Here is an 18,515-nt window from a genome sequence, read left to right on the forward strand (position 1 = left end):
TGTGGTTTTCATTCCACAGGCTGGAGGATTGTAGTTCTTTTTGCCTCTGCTCTCTGGTCAATCCCCACTTGTTTATGTTGTAGAAAATATACATCAGGTTTACCTATATACTTATATGCACATCCTTCTTCATATTACCATGTAGTACCTTTTTCTAAAGTTAAAAAGTATTTTTTAAGAGTAAGTATATCCTAATTTTATAAAAAATAAGGAATAGCATATTGAACCAGGTGGTATTGAATTAAGTGAATTTAAATATGATTTTGGTTTGAAGTTTTTTAGTTTCCTTGAAGATATATTGAAATATTAGAAAAGATGGTCAAAACAATTGCTTCACAGCTATGTATTCTGATGGCTAGAATTACACTATGGTTTGTTTTTTTTTTTTTTTTTTTTTTTTGCGATACGCGGGCCTCTCACTGTTGTGGCCTCTCCCGTTGCAGAGCACAGGCTCCGGACGCGTAGGCTCAGTGGCCATGGCTCACAGGCCTAGCCGCTCCGCAGCATGTGGGATCTTCCCAGACTGGGGCACGAACCCGTGTCCCCTGCATCGGCAGGTGGACTCTCAACCACTGTGCCACCAGGGAACCATAAAACTATGGTTTTACATTTACCAAGCCTCAAAATACCCACAAAGACATTTGTGTGGCTTCTCTTACATGGGTAGAAGTTTGAATGCTTCTGCTTTATTGCACATCATATTCAGGAAAGAAATAAGATAGGATGAGCTGTTCCCCATTGTACATGCCCGTACCAGTCAGGCTAGAGAAGTTTGAAAGGAGCTCTCTTCACCCCTTTTATAACAGGAGCAGGGAAACAAACTCCTTTTCAAATTCTTTTTTCTCTATGAGAAACAAAGAAGAATGCTAAAGGATTGGTAATATCCCTGATTATTTACACGCCCTCACTTACCCTAAGCAGACATAGTAAGAGGGTACCTACTGCTAGAACTGTGGGGAATTAGTTGGAAGACTCATTCAAAAGTAAATTTTTCTCTAATTGGGAAGTAGATTTTCTTAAATTGCCTCTTCATGTATTATGAATAGTTCTGTGATATTTTATAGCCAATTAAAATTGATTGGATCCATTGAGTTTTCTCTTTAGAGTACTTTAATATGAAAACCAGTTTGAATTGAGTCCAGACTTGAGACAGATGGTTAAATTTATGTTTAAAGAAATCTAAATTTAAAAAATGAATAAAACTTGGAAAAGGCTCTTTTAGTTGATTTCCTTATTTTGAGTCCACTAAGAATGGCAACTGGCTTTCTTATTTGATAATCACCAAATCTTGGAGATTTTAAAAAATCAGAATCATGTATGGATGATGCATGGAGGTCCTCTAGAAAAGTACTCCGAAATTCAAATTCACCTCTCAGTTCAGCATATGAAAGAAATGCATTTTGGATACATGACCTACTAAAGACCAAAGTAGAGTTCAGGCTATGTTTATTGGTTATCAGTTTTGTTGAAATGACCTGAAAGTGGGAGGATTTGTCTTTTTTGGACCTACTTATTAATACATGATCTTTCAGCAGCTAATTTATGGCATGAATGCTTTTCACTGCATGGAGCTTAATATGATAGGACCTTTACAAGGTCATAAAGAGTAATGGCGCTCTTAGTTATTAGTCTAATTTACATTGGGTTAAAGCTGCAGAAATTAGAGTGACAGCTGTAATATTTGCATCAGATGCTGAGATGTTATGTGGGATGGAATATGCTACATGATTAATTTATATTCTGCAGATAACATCCTAAAAATAATATGAAAGTTCAATAATATGGTTTGTCCCTATTTTGCTTAGTTTTATTAAGTAAACAAAGCTAAGTTTCATATACAACGAGATTAAGAGAAGTTATGTCCTTTTGCTGATTTTCCTCTATATTTTATAGGTGAGCTCCTTAACAATATTAGTTTTGGACTTGATTACTAGAAAGATGATATAAACAGATGCAGAAGGTAAAATTGTAATCTTTCTATAACTTCTAATTTTAAAAAAATTATTTAAGTTTAAATTTATTTTTTTAAAGTAAGAACTATATTAATTTGTGCATTTTCTTGTTATGTGCCAGGCACTGTTATTTGCATAACTGATCTTGTAGATAACAGAACACATGGAAATCCCTGCCTCCTTGAGCTTACATTTTAGAGCAGAAGATAGCTAATTAGTAAAATAAATAAATGAAACATATAGTATGTTAGGTGGTAAAAGGTAAAGTGGAGAAAACATGGTAGGTAGATAGGATGTTGAGCGGATGATCAGGTTAGTTGTCATGGAGAAAGACATTTAAATGAAGAGTGAAACAAGTGAGGAAGTGAAGCATGTGATTACCTGGGGCAAAGAGTACTCCAGGTAGAGGGAAAAGCCAAAGCAAAGTCATTGAGATGGGATCATGTGTGGCATATTTGAGGAGTGGTATAGACACCTGTGTGGCTGGAACTGAGGGATTGATAAAGGAAAGTTGTGGAGGTATGAGATGAGGTCAGAGAGGAAGAATGATGGTGGGTGGTACGGGAGGCACAGCTTACCCTGGATCTTGCTGGTTCTTTTAAAACCCTTGGACTTTTACTCTGAGTAAGGTGGAAAACCGTTGGAGGGTTTGAGCAAAGGAATGACATGAACTTACATTTTAACAGGATAATTCTGGTAGCTTTGTTGAGAATCATATGAGTGGTTGGGGAAGGATGTAAGTAAGATTACTTCTAGGCTATTGGAGTAATACAGGCAAGGATTCATGCTGGCTTGGACCTGGGTGGTAGCAGCAGAGGTGGTGAGAAACGGGCAAATTCTGGATACATGTACAATTGATTCTTGTTATTTATGGTCATTATATTCTAAAAAGTCACTGTGAATACTAAATTAGCATTAGCTGATTACTGAATCATTGCCTCTGGTGAGCATAACATAAGGGATTAGATCCCTTTAAGCAGGGTCACAACATTTTCGACAGTTGATCAATACATCAGTTTGTTTTTTGTGTGTTTCTGTTTAAAGACACCTTCTTTAATATATATTGTTGACTCATTAACACTGAACTCACAGCTAGCAGTACTATAACTCACGACTAAACAACGCTATCTAACACATATTTGCTGTATCAGGGACATCACAGCCTCCTTGAGCATAAGAATACTAGGCAGCACTTCAGCACTCTGCTTGGGGGTCATTTTAAAGGCAAAGTTACCATCGAAAAGCACAAAAATGCAAAAAGTGTGGAACTAAATAGACTACAAAAACGAGTTTGCAGTAGAAGAGCTGAAACAAAAGGCCGAGCATAGCTTTTCAACCTCAGTTGAGAATGTGTGTATCAGGTGACTCCTTTGCTGCTCTGCATGTGTGCATGTCCATGACTGACCTGAAAAGCACTGTGTGTATCAATTTTGGGATTAAAAAGAAATTTTAGGCAGTAGGTCTGAATTCATGGAAATATAGAATCCATGGATACTGAGGATTTATTATATACTGAAAGTAGAGCTTAAGGATTTGCTGATGAATTAGGTGTAGAGTGTGAGAGAAAGAAGTCAAGAATGATTCCAATATTTTTGGCCTGAGCAATGGGAAGGATGGCATTGTTGTTACTGAGATGGAGAAAAATAGAGGAGGAGCAGATTTGGAGGTGAAGATCAGGCATTTGGTTTTGAGATTCTTATTAGACATCTAAGTGGAGATGTCAGATTTGCACTTGGATCTCTAATTTTGGAGTTCCAGCGAGACTTCTGGGGTTGAACTATCAATCAGATTGTTAGTTGATATTTAAAGCCATGAGATTTGATGATATTACAAAGGGTGTTAATTAAGATAGAAAAGAGTCCTAAGTCTGAGCCTAACATTAAGAAGTCACAGAAATGCGGAGGACGTTGTAAAGAAGACTAAGATAAAAGGAAAACCAAAAGAATATTATTATTCTGGAAGCCAGATGAGGTGAAGGGATTTCAAGGAAGAACAAGTGATCACGTGATTTGCAGTTGCATGCTGCTAAGACAAAAGATGAGGACTAAAGTTTGGATTTAGCAAAACGTGCGTTATTGGTGACTTTGACAAGAACAGTTTCAGTGGAACAATAGAAGGAAACACCTAAATGGGATGGGTTTAAGAAAGAATGAGAAGAAAAAAACTGGAGATAACTAGTATACACAAATCTTAGAAATTTTGCAGTAAAGGGAAAGAGAGAGATAGGGAGTTAAGTAAAAGAAGTAGAGTCAAGGGGGAATTTTTTTTAAAGATTAGGAGCTGTTATAGCTTGTTTGATGACAAAAATGTTCCCATGAAGAAGGAAAAGTTGATGAGGCAGCAGAATGAAGGAAGAATTGCTGGAGCAATGTCCTTGTTGTGTAGAACTAGAGAATGGATTTAGTACACAAGGGAATGGATTGGTCTTAGCTAAGAGCAAGGGCAGTTTATTCATTGAAATAGTGCAAGAGAGGCTACAGCCTTATTCAGATAAGAGGTTAGATAGACTGGTGAGAGCTTGGGGAATTTCCCTTGAGATTCCATTTTCCCCCCTTAGTGGGGTTCATGGGCTCCCTCTTCATACTTATATGATTCCAAATTCAAAATCACATGGTACATATCAGTAAGTAGACAGTGAAAACTTTTTCTCCCATGTATTACCCAGTTTTTTTTTTTTCCACAAGGAAACCAATATGAAGTTTCTTCTAGATATATTCTACTCATAACCTGTGGCTTTTAAACCATTTCATTAAGAATATTCATCAACTTATTAGATAACCTTGTATATTATAGCACATTATTAGGAGTTTTAGATCATGACTAGTTGGTTATCCATACTAAATATATGGTGATCTCTACACTCCCTCTTCTACAATTATATCCTAACATTATGATGACTGTTTTGTGAACCTCCATCTTAATTTTCTTGTCAAGCATTTTTAAGGAAGAGACTATGAATATGTGTCTCTCACAGAACTTAGGACGTCATGGAATCTGGATAAAGATTTAAAGGATGAATTCCCTTAATTTGCTGTAAATGTTGTTCTCCCACACACTTGACTAGTCTTATGAAGCAGAATGATAGTTTTTTTTTTTTTTTAAATTCTGGCTGTTTTTATCTATTAATATTACCTATAGTGTAAGCATACCTGCTTTGAAACATACATATTAAAACTAAATTTTTTTCTATCACTGAGACTTTTAATCTCTAGGCTAAATAACTGAATTTTTTAATTTAGTGAATATTCAGGTACTTCTGAGCTTTAATCAATTTTTACAACTTTCCATTTTTAACTTTTTATTTTGACATTATTTCAGACCAACGGAAATTTTGAAAGAATACTGCAAAGAATTTCCATATATATTTCACCCATATTCTCTAAATATTAATATTTTAGCACATTTACTTTATCCTTTTCTTTGTCTGTACATGAGAGAGAAACAAAAACTGGTTCTTCTGTCCTTTTGACATGTTCCTGTTATTTATTGAGCACTTATTTTCTGGCTCATCTTATACCCTTTCTGCTCTAGGTCTTGCTTCATTTCCCTAAGGAGCTATAGTTCCATTTAGTAGAAAATAGTATTTAGAAACCAATATTTGGGCACTGGGTGTGCTCATTGCTACTGGGATGTCTTTGTTTTAGGTCCTTTCAATGGATATAGATAAGAAATAAACAAATGTACGCACACACACACACACACACATACACACACACAAATACAAATACAAATACATCTGTGCCTATTTCTATACCTATTGCTCTATCTATAGTAAAACTGAAGTATTCACATTGATATTTCCAATTCCAGTTGAACACCAAATAGTTCATTCTGTCTTTTCCTATTTATGTATTTGTAAATTCCTTCTCTGACAGTGAGACACCTGGCTACTATTATTCACAATCTACTTACTTGTTCAATCCTAAAATAACAGAAGATAATTTCAGAATTGCTAATTTATGCCTCTGAAAAAAGAAACCTACTGACTACAGTTCAGTATTTGTTTAGACCTCTTTTTGTCTTTAGTCTTCCTCTGTAGTCAAATACTGTTTCCAAAGTTACTTGGATTAATGCTTTCCTTCCCCACTCCTTTCAGTGTGGTTACATTACTCACTGGGAAATACAGTTTGGTTCATTTGTTTCTATTGTGTCCCATTTTAGGTTGTTTTTCTGCTCTTACCCTTGTTGATTTTGTTTATTTATTTTGTTAATGGTTAGACATTAATGGTTTCAAAAGTCAGAACTGTACAAAAGTAGATATTTAGAGAACTATATCTTCTTTAACTATATCTCTTTATTTCTTATACAAAAACTACAATATTATGATATGTTTTTTATTTTGATTTTCTACCTGACATTGTATCCTGAAAGATCTCAGTATTTCAGTTTGTAGATTTCTTTGTTGTTCTTTTTAATTGCTGCATAGCACTTCATTATAAGTTATTCAAGCACTTTCCTATGTATGGACATATAGTTTATTTGTAGTTTTTTCAGTTATTTACACTACTACCATGAATAAGCTTGTGTGTAAGGTTTTTTTTTATTGTTGAAAGAATATCTTAAGCATAAATTTCTAGAAGTGTGAATGCAGAGTCAAAATATAAATGTGTGTGTAGTTTTGTTAGATATTGCCAAATTTCCTTCTATAAAAATTATACTGATTTACATTCCCACTAGATATGTATGAGTATCAGTTTCCCCACATCCTTGCCAAAACAGTGTTTGCCAATTTGGTACATAATTTTGATTTGCATTTCTTTTATTATGAGTAAGGGATTGAGGTTGACCACCTCTTTATATGTTTAAAGGCCATTTTAAAGTATTTATTTTTTAGCGAGTTCTTTTGCCCATTTAAAAAAATTGAAGTTTGGTCTTTTTTTTCCTTAAAATTTTAAGGATTTAAAAGGTATATTATAGTGAATAGCCCTTTATCTGTTATACATGGTACATACATTTTCTGTGAATTTGTTGGTCGTTGTTTGACTTTATGGTCTTTTGTCCACAAATGACGATACTTTAGCTACTCATACTGCTGTGAGAAATAAACGTCCTTTGTCTCTGTCCCAAGAGTCTTGTCTCTTTTGGCCACATCCATGAAACTGAGGCAGCCTAACTTTTTAACTTGCCAAGTAGGATAGAATCTCATTCTTTTCATGTTCTTGACAAAGATTTGTGTCCTTTTATTTTTCTTTATTTTCTTTTTCTGCAGGATTTTTTCTTTTTCCCTTTACCAAAGTCCCTTCGTTTTAACCATTTCTGCCTGAAGTATTACCTTTCTAAGACTGCCTCCTTTATCTTCCATATGCACTTTTACGTCCCTTCCTTGTAGTCAGTTCGGTGACCTACCATTACACGTTTTCAGTACTTTCACATGTAGGGTGGATCTTCTTATTCTTATGGTGGTTTTAGATGAGTCTTAGGCATACTGCTATCTCTTCTCTTCTCTCTTTAGTGCATTTTTCTTTTCTTCTTTTTTTCAGAACAGTCTTTGGTGTCCATGAATGCTTGCAGTGGGAGGGTGAGAGATCATTTGCAAAGATTTGATGTTTATTTTTCTACTCATTGAAAATTTTAAATTTGGACATTCTCTGCCTATTATACTGAGGGTGCAGGTTTTGTTTTTCTTTTTGTTCTTTATTATATTTTTAGGTGATATGTGGGAGATTCAGAATTATGCTGCTGCCCAGCTACTCAGAATCCCCCCATGCACAGCTTTGCAGTTAGAGAATATAGCTTTGGGACTTCCCTGGCGGTCTAGTGGTTAAGACTCCCGGCTTCCACTGCAAGGGGCATGGGTTTGATCCCTGGTCGGGGAACTAAGATCCCTCAAGCCGTGTGGCCAAATAAATAAATAAATAATTAAGGGAAAAAAAGAGAGAGAATATAGCTTTGACCATGGTATATCATTCAATTTATAGGCTATTAAAAAGACTGTGGGTCAATTGAATCTAGCAGTCACTATATGCAAGGAAATGATATTTCCTTGCTTGTTATTTCCAAACTAGAGAGCTTGCTTTTTAAAGGTATTTTATATTGAATTTTAAAATATCACTGTTTTAGTTCCTTGAACAGTTTAAAACTCATAATGCATTTCAATAAATATTTCTTGATTGATACATCAAATTTTTTTATACTAGGAAATTTATTAAAGCTAGCACACTGTGGATGTACATCTTGTATTTTTTTAATGCTTCATAGGAGCATATAATCAAAAAGGTTTTCTCAGCTCTCCAAATTCTGTGTCTTCTTTAGCCTTTGTTGTTAACTGTGCATTGTGACAAGTTTCTGCCATTTGATTTCCATCACAACCCAATGGATGGAGAAGGGCACACGATTTAACTCCCAGGATTAAAAATTAGAAGCTAAAATTTAGATTAAATGATCTGCTTGGGTTGCACAGCTAAACAAAGGAGGAGCTGAGATGAAAATTGACTCAGAACATCACTGAGTAAAATAGGTAGCTCATTCATTGCTCCCACATATCATACTTGAACTTTAGCTTCCAAGTGAAAAAACATATGCGGACATTTAGGCCAAATAACTTGTAAGTTAAGATGAATTCTCATTCATTTTCTTTTTACTCAGAGTAATAAGTAAACGTTATATAGTTGAGGAGGAACGTTTTGAAAGAAAGGAAAAATGTTAAGGTGGGAGAATATTTATCCAAATCAAAGCAGAGACTACTTGCAGTTTACTTTTGGAAAATAATCACTTCTCATTTATTATCCAGAGACTTTTCACCATAATATTTAACAAATGGTAAATGCTTCAGAAGTTTATAATAAAAAATACTTGACTTTCTAGACTAGCTTAATGGCTAGTCTAGCCTGTCTCTTATAAATGTCAAACATACATAATTGAGTTTTGCTGGCTTCATAATATTGTTTGTGGCATGACGCCGTATACACACTCTGTTACTACAAACATTAAACGAGTTTGTCAACAAGTGGTGGAAAAGAATTGTAATTCAGTCTCTTTGTGAATTTCATTATGTGGAGGAGGAAAAATTGAATGTTTTTCTCCCTGTTAATTGACACATAGAATAACTCCATTTCCTGCTTCAGTGCTTCTCATCATTTGGAAAAAAAAAAAAAAAAGCATACAGCAACAGAGGTATGATTCTGTGTCTGTCATTAGAATTTATTCACTCTGTGTACTTCACATTAATTTTAAGCTCAAGTGTAGTTATTTAAAAGTTAAGAAAGTATAATATTGATCTGAGATATATTCTGAACCAAAAAGCTGTGTGGCAGGAATGGTGGTGGGTAGTATTTTGCAATATATTTTACGTGAATGGAATTTAAAAAAATTTAGGGCTTCCCTGGTGGCACACTGGTTGAGAGTCCACCTGCCGATGCAGGGGACGCGGGTTCGTGCCCTGGTCTGGGAGGATCCCACATGCCGCGGAGCGGCTCGGCCCGTGAGCCATGGCCGCTGGGCCTGCGCGTCCGGAGCCTGTGGTCCGCAACGGGAGAGGCCACGGCAGTGAGAGGCCCGCGTACCGCAAAAAAAAAAATTTTAGTTGTAACTTTGGTTTTCACACTATTTCTTGAATTTACTTCCATAGTCTCTTTGGAACCCTAAATGTTTATTTTAAAACAAATCAAGAAAAACTACAATAGAATCCCGTTTCAAATCATGGCAAATGAGCATGTTTTTGAAACTTTTTGTTCATGTCTACAAGGGAGGAAGTATGGGGTGCATGCCCAAGTACATCTTACAACCAAGTGCACGAGTGTCTATGAGCGTAGAGGACAACAAACAAACCAACAAAAGAGCCTTACTATGACATACCCCATTTTCAGTTTTAGACCCAAAGCTGTTTTTAAAGAATCTTTTAGCATTATGTATTATTATTTTAATGTAATGGATTCTGCCTCAGATGTTTTCAAAAGCATTTGTTTTCTAAATTTGCTAATGACCACTGGTAAGCGATTGATAATTAGATTTTGGCTATGATAGCCTTCTTCAGATTGTTGGTCATACACTGTATCTGATAAAGAGAAAAAAATTATTTGGGAAGTTCTTAACTTTTCTAATGTAATTTTGGATTATAAAATCTTAGTGAGCTGAGTGTTGTATATTTCATGCATCATTTCTACACCAGCTAGAAAGACAGATGGGTAGTGTGCAGCTTAAAAATCTGTGCAAATAGGAGGACAGATGGGTGGTTTAAATGGTTTAAATGTCTCCATGAAAATGTTTGTGTGGAGAGCTTGACTCTTGAAGTTACACTAAAAAATCTAAGTAATTAATTGGGAATAATAGAGTTCATATAAAAAGCAATATTTTTAAAGAAGTGACATAAAATATGGACTTCATTGAATTTACTAGTTATAATTTTTTAACTTATAATAAAAATCAACAAATTAGAATACAGTACTCAAATATTGTTGCCTTATTTTCTTATTATGAACACGTGGACCCCAGAAGACTTCTTTATTACTTAGATTTATCTGCATAATTGTACGTGAACTTTTGAAATGTCTGTTGTCAGAATTTGTTGAATTCCAAGCAACAGCAACTTAAACTAGTTTAAAAATGATGAATCAAAAACAAAACAAAGCAAAACAAAACCAACTCAAGGAAAAAGGCCTTAGAAAGGGCTGTTCTGGCAACTTCTGCAGCAAATGTTCATGGACTTTCACTCCAGCAGATGTTCAGGCATTAATGTGACATAGCTCCCAGCCAAAAGATTGGTACCTATTTCGTTGGGAATACAATTTGGATCTTGGGTGGTATCTTCACATAGGAGTCTCCCCCTGACTCATGTGGGTAAGCAGAAAAGGGGGTTGTCATTTTAGAGGAAGGCTGCAGGGCTGGCCGTAGATGTATCAATTGTACTGGCTCTTTTAGAAATGTGTTTCTGCAAGAAGGATGCTAAGTAGCAGTGTTTATGGGTAAATAAATATAGTATTCTATGAAAAAATTATTAAAGTAACTGTGAACATGTAGGCAGATGTGTTCCTGAGAATGTTAAAAAATCATTTGTGATTAGCATTATTGAAGTGGTTTATTAATTCCTAAGTTAATGCCATACAGAGTAAGTTACAACTACTCTAGGGATTTATATTAGATGAGGCAAAAAATTTATTGGTTTCTGAATGAACATTTTTAAAAATTCATAATTCAAAGATATAGTTTTAAAAAAATCACAGAGCATCCTTCATAATAAGGGGAAGAATTTTTTAATGAATTTCTTATTTCAGTTATGTATTTAAAAATTTATATGATTATTTACTAGTTCATGGTGTAAAATATATTATCCTGTGGGTTGCAGTCAAAAAGTGAGAAAACCCACTCGTTTGATGGCTAATGTTATCTTTTTCTGACCCCTTCATATCAGAACTGAATTAATATGTTTGCTCCCATCCTCCCACTGTAGTGAATCTCTTTCACTCTGTATTAGAATCTCTTTCCAGTCAGCTGTGAAAGGGTTAGGAAATATACTCTAGTGATTAAGTTATTTTCTCATCAACAGGTTCTTTATGTTATAAAGTGAAATAGGTTATCCAGGGCAACATTTTGTGAATAACTTGGACAATTATGAATATCCCTCTGAATAGGAACCAGCCAATGGTCTTTGGCTAGAGAATTATGCTCTGTAAAATATTATATGCAGCTCCCCGGAAGAAGTCAGTGGTGGTTCTAGTATCCAGAAACACTAGAATTTGTTAGTAATAGAGACATACAAGTCTGCTGAAAAGTTCTGTTTCCTTTTTCACCAGCTGGATGTAGTTCCTTGCCTCAGAATTAGAAAAGTGATGAGAAAGGCAAGAAAATTGTTCTAATTCTATTGCTATACCTGAGCATGTTCTGAGTTTCCTCAGTCTGCAAAATCCCTGGCCTTTTCTCTGCTTTTGGCCCTTGGCTGAGGACATTCTCCAATAGGGAGTACTTTTCTGACTCCTGTCTATAGGGAATACCCAGATGGATGCTGAGCCTGAACAGGGTGGAAGCAGAGGAGAGCCTCTGGTGTCTAAAATTCTCAACATAAGATCTATTTTGGGGGAAGATTCATTTGCAGGAGTCTCTTTGGATAGAGGGCAAAAATTAATATATACTTTGAAAAGTTTATTCACTAAATCTAAATAATTGACAAGAAATATTTGTTCAGTTTGCATCAAACATTGAAGATCTGCTTAAAAATTTCATTTATTTGTATAGTCATTCATTTATATTGCCAGTCTGTAAATATTTTCTGAATGATTTTAGTAAAGGAACCACAAAAAGGTTTTTTTTTTAATTAATTTATTTTATTTATTTTTGCTGGGTTGGGTCTTCGTTGCTGCGCGTGGGCTTTGTTGCAGCGAGTGGGGGCTACTCTTTGTTGCGGTGCGTGGGCTTCTCATTGCGGTGGCTTCTCTGTTGCGGCGAGCGGGGGCTTCAGGAGTTGCTGTGCGTGGGCTTAGTTGCTCTGCGTCATGTGGGATCTTCCAGGACCAGGGCTCGAACCCCTGTCCCCTGCATTGGCAGGCGGATTCTTAACCACTGCACCACCAGGGAAGTCCACAAAAAGTTTTAGTTCATAAAATTATCATCTCCTAGACGACTTCTGTATCAAGTTTAAATTTCTCTGTTTGATTTCTAAGTCATTCACAACCTAAAACTGTCCTACCTGTACAGACATATTTCCTTCATTTCCTCAAAACTTGCTGTCTTTGAGCTTACTACTTTGCTTACCTATGGAACATTGCTTATTCTCTTCATGTTTTCACTCAGTATTCCAAATCACTAGACCATGGGTTGTATGTCAAAGACTCTGTTTTGCCAAGTACTCAATTCTCAATGTCTAGCACAGTTCCTGGGGGTGAACAGTTAATAATATTTACTGAATGAAAGGAAGGAAGAAATGGAGAAAGAGAGGGTGAGAGGGAGGAACTGTTGTCTATCCTGTCTTTCTTATACCTTTCCAGACTTGCCTCATCTTTTAAGGTCTGTTTTCTCCACAGACTCCTCTGATTTCCCTGGTCTTTATTCATATCTCAAACCTAGACCTCAGAATTTAACATTATTTACAAACTTTCTTGTTTTCTTGGTTATACAATTTCATGTGCACTGTTGTTCCAGTTTGGTGTGAGCTCCTTGAAGATGAGAAGGATCATACATCTGTACAGTTTTTCAAAAAATTGTACATTAACCTTTATTCACCAAACATTTACTGCAGTGCATGCTTCCTTCAGACCATCCTTTGTACAAAGTACTGGCAAATAAACACAGTATGTGTTCAGTAACCTTTTGATTATTCATAAAATATATGAAATAACATGAAATAGTGGTAACTCAGTTTGCACATAGTGAAGATAGAACTTTTAAAATTATCTCTTTGCTAACTTTATTGAATTTTTTTTTCAGGGAAAGAAACTGAAAAGGCTAAGGAACGTTACGACAAAGCCACGATGAAACTTCATATGTTGCATAATCAGTATGTATTGGCATTGAAAGGGGCGCAGCTTCATCAGAATCAGTATTATGACACTACACTTCCTCTGCTTCTGGATTCCTTACAAAAGATGCAAGAAGAAATGATAAAAGCACTGTAAGATACATTTCCTATTTGATATAAAATCCCTTCATAAAATGATTTTAACATTTTTTTTTCTGCTAGTTCACCTTTCGTATAAAAATTATCTTTGTTTTGTAAGCTGCATCATTGAACTAGCTCAATGGGTATTTCACACCTCTTCTACCTTGGTTTTCACTTCTGTTTTCCTTTCAGTTTACACTCACTCAACTCTGCAACCTTCTAGCTAGCCCCAAGAATGTCTCTTATTTTTGTATGTTTTTGTTTTGCTCCAGTTAGCTAGAAATTTAGCTGAAAAAAAAATCTTTAGTTTGACAGTGTTAGTTTTTGTTTGTTTGTTTGTTTTTGGCCATGCCACACAGCTTGTGGGATCTTAGTTACCCAACCAGGGATTGAACCTGGGCCCTCGGCAGTGAAAGCACAGATTCCTAACTACTGGACTGCCAGGGAATTCCCTTGACAAGTGTTAAGAAGTGGATATCTACCTCCAGAGGATTGGGTTTAAATCTTGAGCAACTGATAAGCCCAAAGGAAATAACTTTTTGGTTTATTTGCCAGCTTTTTGTTGTATGAGATTAAAATGAACAAATGTTTATTGAAGTTCTGCTGTATACAAAGTACCCTGGTGCTTGCAGATGTAGAGATGAGTAGGTCACAATTTTTGCCTTCAAGGAGCAAACAGCGTTGGTCAGTAATTCAAATGCATACATGTTTACCATACAGATCAATTCAATATGCCACCCTATGGTAGACTTCATCCCCTTTATATGCTGGTTTAGGTGATCCCCCATTTCCCAAAAAAAGATAAAGTGTTTTTAGTCAACTTGAATATGTCAACTTTTAAGGGTGTTGATGAAATAGTGAAATATCTACTTAAAATATTTAATTCATAAATTTAGTAATGTCTACTTTAAATTACATATTGTTGATCTATAAACGTTGCCTTTCCTACTTTCATTTTATGAATCAATATTTTCTCAAACTCTCCATATGAATCTTCAATAATAGTGTCTTCATCATCACAAGAACATCCTTTTTTGAGACATATAATAGTTTCACACAGTGTATTATCTTTACTTTGTAATAAATTTTTTTAGATCTAGCATTTAAAAAAATCCAAGCATAATATCACTGAAATTGAATCCTATGTCACAAGTACTCATTCATATAACATTAGGAGACTTCTTCCTTTTTTTCCCCATTTGTCTTAAAGATGTGTTAATGATCTCCACATCATAACCACTTACTGTTTTGCTTTTTAAGAATTAGCTAGATAGTCTTATTTATATTAATATCATTCAGTACTTTCAATTGTGAGGTCATAACCCCAGGGATATTTACTAAATCTGTATTAAATTTCTCTGCCTCCCTCTTTTCTTTAAACTGTGTCTATCAGGTCATTTCTGTAATCATTCCAAGCTAGCATTGCCTGAAGCAGTTTGAATTTAATTTTTTTTTAACCCAAACAGTATTTTGCTGTTCAGACTGAAGTAATTGAGAGAATGCTTCATAATAAGAGAAATTTTGTAGGATTACTTTTTATGAGTGATGATTTTGGAAAAGAAAAACAAACAAGGCCTTATATTTATTTGGGTATATGCAGGATAAGCTTGTTTGTCCACACTTTTTAAGGCTACTAATGAGCAATGGTATATTTTTACAGCATAGCATTCTTAAGTTGGAGATTGGGTCTTTGTAACAGAATAGTTTTTCCTTTTGCATTTATTAGATAAGCCTAATAACTTTTATGATTATTTTTGCTACTAACTGGAGGTCAGGAGAAGATTGAGATGTCATTGAAGGTATAAACCAATTAAACTCTGTAAATATAATATGAAAAAGAGCAGAGGCCCAGGAGCAAGAGAAGAACCAGGAGCTAGGGCATGTGAGGAAGTGGCAGGCACTGAACGAAACATTAAATAGACAGGAGTTCATCCACAGTTCCATGTTACGGAATCAGCATTTCAGTGGTGATGTTTAGAAACGGAAAGTGGTTAGCACTGGCTTACACTTTGGATATGTTAGATAGATATTGGAAGATGTAATGCCTTACTCTAGATCATTTACAATTATTATATTATATCAAATGTAAGTTGTTAATCTGTACACGTGTATAATCCCTTCATTTCACTATCCAGGTATATGAAATAAGGTGGTGTGTTAAATCACCATCTGTAAAAATTGACATTATATTTCATATTGTTTTAAATCCTTTTTGGGCCTATGTTTCCCTGATAAAACTTTAAAATGTTGTTAAATTTTCTTTTCTTTTCAGGAAAGGTATATTTGATGAATACAGCCAGATAACCAGTCTTGTTACAGAGGAAATAGTGAATGTCCATAAAGAGATTCAAATGTCAGTTGAACAGATAGACCCTGGCACAGAATACAATAATTTCATAGATGTTCACAGGTATGTATGATATTTTCATTCTTTCAGTATTTATGACAGTATTACTTTTTTTTTAACCATATAATATTTAACTGAATTAAAATAAGAAATATTGAAGAGCTTATTAGGAAATAGTCTATTTCATTATTAATTTGTTTTTAATTATTTTCAAAATCCTTTCTCGATGATAACTAATTTATATAATGATCTTGAAAAGTTTTTCAGTTGTTACTACATCACTGCTTAAACCCATATTAATCTATGAAATTGTATTTTCTTTTTAACAATTATATAATAATAATAAACATGGTTTTCTATTTGTGTTAAACTTTATAGTAATAATATATCAATTATTTTTTCATGCATGCATCATCTTATTTTATACTCATTACCATTGAGGAAGGAATAAAGCAGGTTAATACCTGTATTCTACAAATGAGGAAGCTAAGCTGAAATTAGTTGACTAGATCTTTGAGGCCTAAGGTTTAGTTTGATTTATTCTATTTGTTTTTACTCTACTTTGTTAACATAATTTTAAATAAGAACAAATATTCTGCCTTTGGTATGTACTAAGACATATTATGATAGTACATTCATATTGATAAAAATTATTTGGCATACTTTACTAGAACGACGGCTGCTAAGGAGCAAGAAATTGAGTTTGATACTTCCTTACTAGAAGACAATGAAAATCTACAGGCAAATGAGATTATGTGGAATAATTTAACAGCAGAAAGTTTGCAAGTAATGTAAGTATTTAGAAAATCTGAAGCTTAAATATTAGTGTTACTACTTACAGTTAAACTTTATCAGATTTAAAATTCTAATTTTTATTTTCTTGGAAGTAATGAAAAGTCAATTAAACATGAACTGATCTTTGGTCAGAGTGAAATGTTTTGAGAAATATGTTAACTTTACCCATTATCATCACTAATTTCGGTAATTCTGAAAATCAAAATTCTGTGTGATGTTACATTCATTTGCCCAGTTATTGCTGATATCTTATATTGGAATAATGCTTTATTGTTTCCAAAATTTATAGAAAATTTTTTTATCCCATTTCATTCTCTAAATAGCAGAACCATTTTGGAAATGAGGACATTGAGTGTTAGAGATAAGAAGAGACTTACAGATGTCAGAAGCATTTAGTATAAAAATTTGACTTTTGAGTTCTTTTCTCTTTATAAGCAGAAGTATCTTCCGTTATAGGCTATTATATCAATTCCTTTTTCACTTTTTGTTATTATTGCATAAAATTTTAAAAGACTTTTAAGAAATCTTAATGTGTTTTTTGTCCTTTTCAAACATTTAAGGCTATTAACAGTACATTTTAAAATTTAGAAAACATAATTAAGGCATTCTACTTTTAAAGTATATTTAAAGATATTTAACCTCTCCGCTGATTTTGTTCAGGAGCAACACAAAGAAACTTATATTTATTAATAAGTGTTGTATGTACCTATACCTGTGTGAGAACTACAGCCAGAAATGATTACATACTTACTTTCTTTTCAGTATTGGACATGTTGTATCATCTGACTTACTGAAATTTTACCTCAAAAGACACAGCCGAAAGTTCCTATCTATGTAATTAAGCAATCTCCCTTCTGTTGTTCAGTGACGTTGTAGTGTTACAGATAATTAAGTGGTAGGATCCTGGGACTAGCTCTTCGTAAGGGGTTTAATGTATTTAAAGTCGTCCAGATGGAATGAAGAAACTAACAAATGCTTGTTGAATTACCTTGTCCAAGATGAAGGCTTAATAGTTACCGGGGAGTGACCGTTGATGAGAGGAATGGAGGCATGGGAGTACCCTGCATTAGAGGGTCTTTTTGAGCAGCCATAATGCGATTCTTGAAGCTATTTCTCAAGTTTTAAGACCCTTCTCAGGAATCTCTCTTTGACTTTAGGTATACTCTTACAATGTCAGCTATCTCTAAACCAGTGGTTCTCACCCTGGGCAATTTTTGTTCCCAGGGGACATTTGACAATGTCTGAGATATTTTTATTTACCAGTTGGGAAGGTAGAGGCCATGGATGCTGCTAAGCAGCCTACAGTTCACAGGACAGCCTCCAACAACAAAGAATTATCTACCAAAAATGTCAGTAGGGCCAAGGTTGAGAAACTCTGCTCTTAACAATAGAGTTGAATGCATGTCATAAAATAGATGGTAAAGTTTCTCAATTCTTGGGTAGTGACAAATTCCATTCCTTAATTCCTGTGCTGCTTGGTGAAGGAACATGACATAAATTACTCTTGTTTTTTTAAGTCATCATATTGACCCCAAATAATTCATTCATTTACTCATCAAAATATATTTACTGTGTGTTTAAGGTTGTAAGGTTTAATACATTCAAGGAGTTTATGCTACAGTTGATCAATTTAATTTAATACACCAAGAAGGAATGAGCATATAGATATTGGAGTGTTATGAGGTAAAACTAAAAATAGCTACCTGTTATAAGCTTATGTAAAATAAGAGATTTTGTGACCAAAGAAGAATTTGTTTTATTGCTTTTTAGGGTATAATTAGAGCAAAACTAGTTATATTCATAAATCATTATTTCTTAATTGTGGTGATGAAGCAATGAACAAAAATGCAATAAATTAAAGGTAATAAATCTTTGACAATGTGATAGATTTAAT

At 34.4% G+C, this 18,515-nt stretch overlaps 1 protein-coding gene across 7 annotated transcripts in view; it reads left to right on the top strand.

Annotated features, from left to right (window-relative positions):
* The window catches only part of FER (FER tyrosine kinase), a 474,202-nt gene that overhangs the window by 108,600 nt on the left and 347,087 nt on the right, over positions 1 to 18,515 (top strand). For 6 of the 7 annotated variants that reach the window (XM_067731395.1, XM_067731398.1, XM_067731396.1 and 3 more), the window contains 3 exons: positions 13,308 to 13,491; positions 15,752 to 15,889; positions 16,498 to 16,617. In XM_067731395.1, the coding sequence (XP_067587496.1) occupies positions 13,308 to 13,491; positions 15,752 to 15,889; positions 16,498 to 16,617 (442 nt within the window). Of the gene's footprint in view, positions 1 to 1,940; positions 1,961 to 13,307; positions 13,492 to 15,751; positions 15,890 to 16,497; positions 16,618 to 18,515 lie in introns of those variants that run through there. The other variant, XM_067731399.1, reaches the window with a different exon arrangement.

This window comes from Pseudorca crassidens, chromosome 3, assembly GCF_039906515.1.
Source record: "Pseudorca crassidens isolate mPseCra1 chromosome 3, mPseCra1.hap1, whole genome shotgun sequence".
NCBI classification, from domain to species: Eukaryota; Metazoa; Chordata; class Mammalia; order Artiodactyla; family Delphinidae; genus Pseudorca; species Pseudorca crassidens.